The sequence below is a fragment of the Astyanax mexicanus genome, chromosome 1, assembly GCF_023375975.1.
Source record: "Astyanax mexicanus isolate ESR-SI-001 chromosome 1, AstMex3_surface, whole genome shotgun sequence".
In the NCBI taxonomy this organism is placed as follows: Eukaryota; Metazoa; Chordata; class Actinopteri; order Characiformes; family Acestrorhamphidae; genus Astyanax; species Astyanax mexicanus.
Genome location: NC_064408.1, coordinates 37833119 through 37844160, shown reverse-complemented (window position 1 = coordinate 37844160; position 11042 = coordinate 37833119). Strand labels below are relative to the sequence as shown.

The following is an 11042-nucleotide window of genomic DNA, read 5'->3' as shown; positions in this document are numbered from 1 at the left end:
AACTCTTTTGGATTTGTCCTTTGTAAAAAGCCTCTAACTTTTGTCTGCATGTGTCTGCTTCCTGCCCGGTCATGATTATAATAAATATAGATACTTAAATCATTGTTTTTTTCACTGAAGACTTCCTTTGGTACCCTCTGGTGTTTTGAAATGATGTTTCTATAATAAAACTGTAGTTTGGGTTCTGATAAAGGCCAAGCCAAAATCATGTGCACAAACACACACACATGCAGTTCAGTGGACATTTTATTGTCGCTCTTTAGGACAATGTTAATCAGGTTACACACAGAAGATAAAACATGTTTAATGTCATTTACAGATTATATTATTATTGTTAGAATAAAAAAGACAAGACTCAATGCATAGTGCTCAATGCTGATTGGCCAGTTTGAATGTGCTTGTTAATAGGTTTGGTTTAAGTGGCTTGTGAGTTTGCCATGATAGTTCCGAGGTGGCCATGGGCTGCTGGGTGTGATGCATCGGTTGTTGTGGAGCGAATTATCAGAAGTGCATGACGGCTTCGAAACAGGCATTGCAGTAAATCTTCCCCTCATGGTGGAACATGGAGAAGAGCAGGTCACCCAGCGGCTTACCGCACGTACCACACTGTCCCAATACACACACACACACACACACATTATATATACATACATAAATATACAACAGTTAATTTACTCTCCCTCTCCCCCAACACACACACACACACTCACACTTAGACTGTGGTGACACAGATTATAACCATGCTAGTAATTAGCCCTACACTACACACAGGTTAAAGTGCCAATGAATGGTGCTGTAATTAGACTGCGCTAAACTGAATTAGCATGAAGCACGCGTGCGCACACACACACACACACACACACACACACACACGTCATGTAAACTAGAACAACTTCACTGCAGCACAGCTCTGATCAGACCCTTATTAATCAGCATTATTGATCTGGTCGATGTGCTACATGGGGTTCTGAATAATTCATTGCTTCCTGTCTCTCTGTTTTCTCTTTGTTTGTTTGTTTGTTTAATTATTTATTTCATTTATTTCTCAATTTGTTAGCCACCACACATACACATTGATCTGTGTGGACTGGAGTTTATACATGTATGCAGGTGTACAGTAAAAGTTGGTTAAACAGGTTCATCAACGATTCCTTAGTAAAGCCAGTGTTTTTATATAAACCTCTCATAATTTATAATTTATAGAGCATTTTATGTATATTCTATGTAATTCTATATAATAATAGCGTTTTGTTGTCATATTCCAAGTCAAAATAAAATGTAAAAAAAAAAAACATTAACTATTCCAGGTGGTTCCTATGGTGTCCCTGGTGGTTGCTTAGGTGCTGCCGAACTATGTATTTTTTTGGAAGTGGTTTCATGGATGCTAAGATTTTCCAGGTGGTTGCTAAACTTAAAAAAAAAAAAAAAAAAAAAAAGGATTCCTTAAGGGATTTTTATAGGGATGTCCGGATTCTGTGGACTGGCATGGGATCAGCGCTGATCCAGGCATATTTTAATGGATCAGGTATGGACTTTTTTTTTTACCTAAACAAATCTAATTCAGTTTTGAGTCTTTATCTTAACCATAGTGTTCAGAGTGACATTTGGTGCCCTTAAAGTGCCATTAAAAGACATTAAGACATTAAGTGACTTGTCTTAAAGTGTCTTAAAGGAACTGAATGATTTGGTAGGTCAGTCAGACTGGATTAAAATACATAAAACACACAATATAAACTGCTATTTAGGAAACGTCATTACTAAACTGAATAAATCAGTCCAGAATGTCTTATTATATAAACACTTTACAAAAATGAAAGTGATTTTACTTTTACTACTATCTAAACTTAATTTGAAACCAAACTATTTATACAAACACAGTATTGGGGGAAATTATTAAGACATTACTAGTTTGTTATGCACAGACCATGACAACTCAAGCAAACATTTTCCTGGTATAATGGTTCTTTAAAGAAAACCCACTTGTATACCTCTTTAAAATGGTTCTGTTTTGCACCACTACTGATAAAAGTAAAGAAATGTTTGTGTTTGATTAGCATAGGTATGTTACTAGATGGTTGCTATTGTATCAGTGGTAGTTGCTTGTGTCTTGCTAGATGCTTGTTATCCTATCTTCAGTGGTTACTGCATGATTTTACTAAATGGTTGTCACAATGGAGGATGTTGGCCCCCTAAAGGTGTCAGTAAACCCACCATTTCCAACACTACTACACCACTGACTGTGTAATTAGCTTGTCTGTATCGTTTGTATTTTATGTTTTACAGGGTCAGCTCTGCAAAGCTTGCTAATTAGTAAACTGTCTATGGATTTAGGAGATTCAACCCATCAAATAAACAGAAAAGAACAGAAAGACAGGAGCTTGTTTATTAGAGGAGGTACCTTAAAGCATTCTGGGTGGCAGCAGATCGGAGGAATGTTCAAAGAGATTTTCACATTTCCATCCACAGGCTTGTTACAGAATGAGCACAGCTCAGCACTAGAGAGAAAGAGGGTCAGGGATGGGGGTATTAGAATATTAGAATATAACGTCTGAATAAGGTCTTATTCATTTTTTTTAATTCTCTCACAGTTTTTTACAGTAAATACTGAAAGACCTGTAGCAGATTCTGAACAATTAATAAAAGATACAAAACAACTCACAGTAGATGCTGAAAACCTCATAGTAGATATAATAATATAGTGGATACTGAGTTAGATACCGACTTAGATACTGGATAACTTGTTGTATATCATTAATTGAACAATATAGAACGATTAATTAGTGATATACAGTAGATTAATTAAAAAATAATATTATATATATTTTCATCATTCATAGTTCTCTCATAGTTCTTCGAATACCTTTAAATTATTAAACATTTTATTGTAAATACTGAATAATTTCTAATACAGTTTTCAAAATCATAGGACATACTACTGAATTTATAGTATACATTTATTTTAGAATACTAAATAAAATATACTCACAAGGTTTGTGTTTTGCTGGAGCCCTCTGCTGGACTTTCCACAGCAGCAGCAGGTTTTGTGTCAGGCTGTGAAAATGCTACAACTACAGGTTTACCCTTTTCAACAACAGGTGTTACTTCAGGTTGTTTTACTTCAGGTGTCTTGGCTGGTGTTTCTATAACAGGGGCTTTAACTTCAGGTGCCTTTGCCACAGGGGTTTCTACTATAGATGGCTTTGCTGCAGGTACTTCTGTGGCAGGTGGTTGAACATCAGGCGACTTTGCCACAGTTATTCCTGCTACAGGTACTTTCTCCTTAGATAGTTCTGTTATAGACGTCTTTGAAACAGGAGGATCTACTTTAGGTTCTTTCACAGCAGGTATTTCTGGTGGAGTGATTTTCACTTCAGGTACCTTTGCAAGAGGTGTTTGTGCAACAGGTGCTTTTATCACTGGTGTTTCCACTACTAGTTTCTTTGCCACAGGTGTTTCAACTAAAGGTGTTTTCACTTCAGGTGCCTTTGCCACAGGAGTTTCTGTTGCAGGTGCCTTTGCCACAGGGGGTTCAGCAGTGGGTGTTTTTATTTCAGGTGCCTTTACCAAAGGTGTTCCTACTGCAGGTGTTTTTACTTCCGGTACCTTTGCCACAGGGGTTTCTGCTGCAGGCACCTTTGCCACAGGTGTTTCTGCTGCTGGTGCCTTTGCCACAGGTGCCTCTGCTGCAGGTGCCTTTGTTACAGGTGTTTCTGCTGCAGGTGCCTTTGCCACAGGGGTTTCTGCTACTGGTGCCTTTGCCACAGGGGGTTCTGCTACTGGTGCCTTTGCCACAGGGGTTTCTGCTACTGGTGCCTTTGCCACAGGGGTTTCTGCTGTAGGTGCCTTTGCCACAGGGGTTTCTGCTACTGGTGCCTTTGCCACAGGGGTTTCTGTTGGAGGTGCCTTTGCCACAGGGGTTTCTGTTGGAGGTGCCTTTGCCACAGAGGTTTCTGCTGCAGGTGCCTTTGCCACAGGTGTTTCTACTGCAGGTACCTTTGCCACAGAGGTCTCTGCTGCAGGTGCCTTTGCCACAGGTGTCTCTGCTGCAGGTGCTTTTACCACAGGGGGTTTTGCTGCAGGTGCTTTTACCACAGGGGTCTCCGCTGCAGGTGCTTTTACCACAGGTGTCTCTGGTGCAGGTGCTTTTACCACTAGGGTTTCTACTGCAGGTGCTTTTACCACAGGGGTTTCTGCTGTAGGTGCCTTTACCACAGGGGTCTCCGCTGCAGGTGCCTTTGCCACAGGTGTCTCTGCTGCAGGTGCCTTTGCCACAGGTGTCTCTGGTGCAGGTGCTTTTACCACTAGGGTTTCTACTGCAGGTGCTTTTACCACAGGGGTTTCTGCTGTAGGTGCCTTTACCACTAGGGTTTCTACTGCAGGTGCTTTTACCACAGGGGTTTCTGCTGTAGGTGCCTTTACCACAGGGGTCTCCGCTGCAGGTGCCTTTGCCACAGGTGTCTCTGCTGCAGGTGCCTTTGCCACAGGTGTCTCTGGTGCAGGTGCTTTTACCACTAGGGTTTCTACTGCAGGTGCTTTTACCACAGGGGTTTCTGCTGTAGGTGCCTTTACCACAGGGGTCTCCGCTGCAGGTGCCTTTGCCACAGGTGTCTCTGCTGCAGGTGCCTTTGCCACAGGTGTTTCTGCTGCAGGTGCCTTTGCCACAGGTGTCTCTGCTGCAGGTGCCTTTGGTGCAGGTGTCTCTACTGCAGGTGCTTTTACCACAGGGGTTTCCGCTGGAGTTGCCTTTGCCACAGGTGTCTCTGCTGCAGGTGCTTTTACCAAAGGGGTTTCCACTGCAGGTGCCTTTGCCACAGGTGTCTCTGCTGCAGGTGCTTTTACCACAGGTGTCTCTGCTGCAGGTGCTTTTACCACAGGGGTTTCTGCTGCAGGTGCTTTTACCACAGGTGTTTCCACTGCAGGTGCCTTTGCCACAGGTGTTTCTACTGCAGGTGCTTTTACCACAGGGGTTTCCGCTGCAGGTGCTTTTACCACAGGGGTTTCCGCTGGAGGTGCCTTTGCCACAGGTGTCTCTGCTGCAGGTGCTATTACCACAGGGGTTTCAGCTGCAGGTGGCTTTGCTGCAGAAGTTTCTGCTGCAGGTGGCTTTGCCACAGGGGTTTCTGCTGCAGGTGGCTTTGCCACAGGGGTTTCTGCTGCAGGTGCCTTTGCCACAGGTGTCTCTGCTGCAGGTGTCTGTGGCACAGGTGATTCTACAATAGCTTTTTTTACAGGTGCTTTCTTTGGCTCTGCAGGTGCAGCAGTGGTATTGGGGTCAGATCTGTGATGCACACAAACACAGTGTAAAGTTTACTAGCATTATCAGTTTTGCATTTTGGCTTTATACACATACATCAGTTATTAGGGTTAATTTACAAAATTACATGCAATGAGAACTCATAGGAAGCTAGAATAAGGAATCTGGGCCCTGAGCCTATGATGGGGCAAACAAATTGCTCTAATATTATCTTTAAATAACAATGAGAAAATAATTAATAAATGCCCACAATATATTATTCAGAATAGCATCTATGTGAAAAAAAACTGAACAAATAAACAAACCAAACATAACTGTCTGAAGATGCAAAAAAGACACTGCAGAATATAGGAGGCCTTATTTTGATGGTAACTTCAGGGAATTGTTGATGTAAGGATACTTAATACTAGGTTAAAAAAATATAATCAACATGTTTGAATTAGCCTAGACTAGACTATACTTGTTGTTTGGTCATGCATTTGCATTTGTGAATATATCTGTTTACCTAGTTGCCTATGTGCTACATGTGTTACTGGAGGCTTCCACTAGAGGCTTCCTTTTGCCATGACAGCAAGAACACACCAAACAAATGTAGGATGCCATTCTTCAAACTTTACATCAACCAATGCACCAAACGGGTGCAGAATACATAGTGCAGCCATCATGCATGCACCAAGTTAACAGAAAGTATGTTTTCGAGCTATAGCTGATCAAGACATGTTTGCTTCTTTACTGACGGAAATTCTAAAATAACGGTACCAACAAACACAGAATTTGGACTGTCACCAATCTTATCTCCTCAAATGTCTTCTAGTTTCATTTAAATGTATAGGAGATATGCTTGCATTTATTTGTGCTAATGTTTATGTGACATGCTAATACAAAACACAATGTAACTTTCCCTCTAAATGCCTGTGTGCATTTAATACTTACTCAAACTTCCTCATTGCAGAAAGCACGTATGAGCCACCCACCCTGCCTTTTGCTTCTGTAGGAGGATTGGGGCTGGCACCAGAGGTGGGACTTGTCTGAGGGGTGGCGTTTGGAGGGGAAGTCATCTGAGGGGAGGAGTTTGAGGGGGAAATTATCTGAGGGGCAGCGTTTGATGGGGAAGTGGTCTGTGGGGTGGGGCTTGAAGGGGAAGTAGTCTGTGAGGCGGGGCTTAAAGTCGAAGTGGTCTGTGGGGCGGGGCTTAAAGGGGAGGAAGTCTGAGGGGCAGGGATTTGTAGTGTCTCTGGGGTGGACGTGGTGCTGGACTTCACTGTGGGTGAAAGAGGCTTAGCCAAAACTACAGGCTTACTGGAAAGAGAGTGAAAGAGTGAAAGAGAGAGAGAGAGAGAGAGAGATGTATGAATTAATAAAAGAAAATACAAATAAAGGCAGCAAGAGAAATTGGAGGAAATGTAAATGTTAAACTAGAATCATTACATTAATCGATGTCATGATGTCATTACATAAGATTATGTTGGGCTGTATGACTGTATATACTGTTAGATGATATCATGTGAGCTTTTTTTGCAATTACAGTGGTGGAGGGGGGTCTTCTTGGTCAGTACTCCGGCGGATCCAGCTGCCATCCTTCTTCAGTGCTGTTCTAACTTTGGTGGTGCGGAGAACCGCCTTCCTGTTCACACCTGAAACACAGAAACGCACACTTTTGTACTTCTTCACCTGTAACAAATTTCAGGACCTAGAATACTTTGTTCTGTTCATTTGTTTACTTTATATTTTTTGTTAAGTTGTGTTTTCCATAGACTGTAGATGTTTTTCAGGTTTCATTTATATTTTAAGTAAGTTATCAAGTTCTGGTCTACTGAGGTTTTTTTGTGTGTGTAACATGGCAGTGAACATACCACTCGACATGCTGTGGGTTCTCTGAAGTTGTAACCTGTGAGGGTGAGAAAAACAAATCAAGACTGAGATTAAAATAATAAAAGAGAGAATGATAGAGACAGAGTCAAGACTGAGAGGCATAGAGGGCCCCACATCTTTCAAACCACACCCCTACCTCATCCACAGCCGTGCATGTTCAGCCGGAGTCCGCCCCGCCCCGTACACTGCCATTTTGAGCCCAAGCCCGAATTAAAATCGAATTGTAGAGCGTTAAAACTTAGCTTTTTTTTTTTAAAAATTTCAGGCTGTTTAAATGATCGAAATCTGTTCAGAATGATATTAATTAACATTGCAACACTGAAGAAGCATAGACCTATTATTATAAAAAAAATGTTTATTAAGAACAGATCTCAGCAAGATTAAAACATGAACAATGCAAACAATTATCTACAGACCAAAACCTAGGTAAATTAGGCTACAAAAATGATGCCTAAATGACTTTCCTCTAATCTAATATAATTCAACATGGTTTAAAAATAGAAAATAATTTGTAAACAAACCAATTTTATATATTGAGATTATAGTCTATATGTGCAAAAACACCACAAAAAACAGTAAGAAGGCTATGCACTGCATTGTACAGCGCTGCAAGTCAAGTGTGTAATACAGACAAGTGGAGTGTGCACTGCATACTTGTGCAACTTTTTAAAAAGTTACTTTTAATACATATTAAAATATTACATATTGTGATTATCACGCCATAGCTTTATATAAAATAAAAATAGCATTAAAAACAGGCAATGTCACAGATTATTTTCTTAAGCCCAACCCAACCCGGCCTGAGGAAAATGGTGGGAAATCTCGGTCGACCCAACCCTACCCCACTCCGTCAACCTTGCCTACCCATATTAAAACACAGCCCTACCTCACGCACCCAATCAAACCACACTCTTACCTCACCTACCCCCCTGTATAACCATATCACATCAAACCTAACCTTCTCCTACCAAACAACTCCCTACCCCATGTACCCTTAACAAACCATACCCTACCTAACCTACCACAATTAAAACACACCTTTACCTCACCAACCCCTAATAAACTACACATTTACCTCACCTACCCCTGTAATACCACACCTACACCAGCAAGCCACACTCCTACCTCACCCACTTCTATTAAATCACACCCTACCTCACCTACCCCTAATAAACTACCTGGACCAACCAAACCACATCCCTATTTTACATACCCATATAAAACCACACCCACATCAAACCTGCTATACCCTTATTAAACCACACCCCTCCCTCACCTTCCCCTGAAAACAAAAGAGTAATAGGAAGAGGAAACAAATGAGAGAATTAATTGTTGAAAAAATAAGAGAAAAAGAAAATGTCAGAACACAAGAATGACAGAACACAAGAATGACAGGACAAGAGAATGATAGGACATGAGAATGGCAAAACAAGAGAATGATGAAATTAAAGAAAGTAAAACTTGGTCACACAAGAGAATAGTGAAGTGATTGTTAAAGCATGCAAAAGATGACCTGATAAAAATGACAGAACAAAAGAATGATGTGAAGATATAATGAAAGAATAACAGGGAGAGAAATGAAAGAATGAGAGGAATGAGAGAATGTGGCCTTTAGGAAATTTGACTGCATTCCACTCTACAGCACCTAACCAACAACCAGCACTGCTGCATTCTTTGCAACCCCCCCAGAGAGTTTGCGCATGTGTATGTGTATGTGTATATGTGTGTGTGTGTGTGTGTGTGTGTGTGTGTGTGTGTGTGTGTGTGTGTGTGTGTGTGTGTCAGATGGTTGTCTAATCAGTGTGTGTGATCAGGCTGCAGTCGGTGAATGAACAGCAGGTCAGTCAACAAACGGTCAGAATTCAAGTACTCTAGCCAACACACACTAACTCACACAAACACACATACACACAAATGCACAGTTAAACCTGTAGAAAACTAGAACCAGAACACTCTGTTAGAAACTATAGCTCATTAATGACTGTCAGACTCTATGAGGATTCAGTGACACTTCATAAAGAACATTCAATGAGACTCCATTAAGATGCTATAAGATTTGAGGAACACTATACAAACTCTCAATTGGAATCCATGGCACATTATAAAAACTATACCAGCCCTCTTCTGACGTCTTTTGGTGACATGCTGATTAAACACCCTAAATATTATGAGCTGGATCAGGTTTTTTAAGTCGGAAAACACCAAACTGCAAGATTTCTGCCAGTCAGAACTGGAAATGAAACTTGCACAAGACCACTGTGATTTTGCATTTTGATTTCCTGCTCATTATACATTAAATATATACCTCCAATACACAGTAACTTTACAAGAGAGTTAAAACCTTCTTAATTTCAATGGAAGCCAATGTTACAAGATATTATTTCAGGTCATCTGGTAGAATTTCTATTGATCCCTTCATCAAGATTTTTTTTTACAGAGTTTGAGACAGTTTCAGTGTTCAAATTATGCAGTACACTAAAAATAAACCAAAAAACGCAGAGCAAAGAAATATTGCAACATTTTTTTTTTAAATGTTCAGGTTACCAACATCTGGAAACATATTTCATGTTCATACACTCGTCCTTTTCTCACACACACTCACAATCTGCATTAAGCTAATCAAACCTCTACACTACCCCCAGCCTTCACACACAGATTAGAGATACACTAAGATACACACTATGCTTCTGTGTAGTGTACTACTGTGTGAGTGTGTGTGTGTGAGCAGCTGTGTGTCAGAGTAAGAGAGAGTCTTACCTGTGAGAGTGTCTGTGCTGTGATGTCTGCTGTACGTGTTTATGTGAAAGTGAGGAAGCACTATCAGAAAGAGATAAGCCAGTCTGATCAGTTCATTCCTTCCTCTCTTACACACACACACACACACACCACTGAACCTGCATATCCACTCCCACACATACCCACACAGAAAATATGCCTGTTCTATGTTTATGAATGTTCTTTTTTTCAGCATCCTCTGGCCCTGAACTATTGCCGCACACAACTGCACTTTTTTTCTTTATAATAAAGCATTTACATGCTCAGCTATTTGATAACTATGTCTAATACACATAATGCATTGAAACATATTCCACTCACTGAATGCTTTTGTGTTTGTGTCATCATAGAGTGGAAAATTAAAATGACAGAGCAGAAACTCTTGAATTTCTCTTTCTCTCTCTGTTGCATTTTAAATAGTAAGAAATGCAAAACAAAACATATTATACACACATGAACAACATGCAGGGTTTATACTGATCAGTGTTCAAATTATGCAGTACATTAAAAATAAACCAAAAAACGCAGAGCAAAGAAATATTGCAACATTTTTTTTTTTAAATGTTCAGGTTACCAACATCTGGAAACATATTTCATGTTCATACACTCGTCCTTTTCTCACACACACTCACAATCTGCATTAAGCTAATCAAACCTCTACACTACCCCCAGCCTTCACACACAGATTAGAGATACACTAAGATACACACTATGCTTCTGTGTAGTGTACTACTGTGTGAGTGTGTGTGTGTGAGCAGCTGTGTGTCAGAGTAAGAGAGAGTCTTACCTGTGAGAGTGTCTGTGCTGTGATGTCTGCTGTACGTGTTTATGTGAAAGTGAGGAAGCACTATCAGAAAGAGATAAGCCAGTCTGATCAGTTCATTCCTTCCTCTCTTACACACACACACACACACACACACACACACCACTGAACCTGCATATCCACTCCCACACATACCCACACAGAAAATATGCCTGTTCTATGTTTATGAATGTTCTTTTTTTCAGCATCCTCTGGCCCTGAACTATTGCCGCACACAACTGCACTTTTTTTCTTTATAAGAAAGCATTTACATGCTCAGCTATTTGATAACTATGTCTAATACACATAATGCATTGAAACATATTCCACTCACTGACA

At 40.6% G+C, this 11042-nt stretch overlaps 1 protein-coding gene across 25 annotated transcripts; it reads right to left on the bottom strand.

Moving 5' to 3' along the window:
• Positions 1–228: 228 nt before the first annotated feature.
• Positions 229–10795, bottom strand: si:dkey-125i10.3 (calphotin). Of its 25 annotated transcripts, none has more exons than XM_049476649.1 (9): positions 7263–7944; positions 7108–7142; positions 6780–6888; positions 6188–6553; positions 4875–5278; positions 4800–4844; positions 2987–4559; positions 2399–2495; positions 229–606 (listed from the first exon to the last, which is right to left on the bottom strand). In XM_049476649.1, exons 1-9 carry the CDS (start codon positions 7316–7318, stop codon positions 502–504), a joined length of 2790 nt encoding a protein of 929 aa, XP_049332606.1. In that variant the 5' UTR covers positions 7319–7944; the 3' UTR covers positions 229–501. The 25 variants fall into 25 exon arrangements, with proteins under 25 accessions (XP_049332606.1, XP_049332634.1, XP_049332660.1 ...); XM_049476677.1 differs by lacking the exon at positions 4800–4844 and adding an exon at positions 4575–4604 and having other exon boundaries at positions 2987–4484; positions 4935–5278; positions 7263–7943; XM_049476703.1 differs by lacking the exon at positions 4800–4844 and having other exon boundaries at positions 2987–4454; positions 4935–4949; positions 4980–5278; positions 7263–7942.
• Positions 10796–11042: the final 247 nt, after the last annotated feature.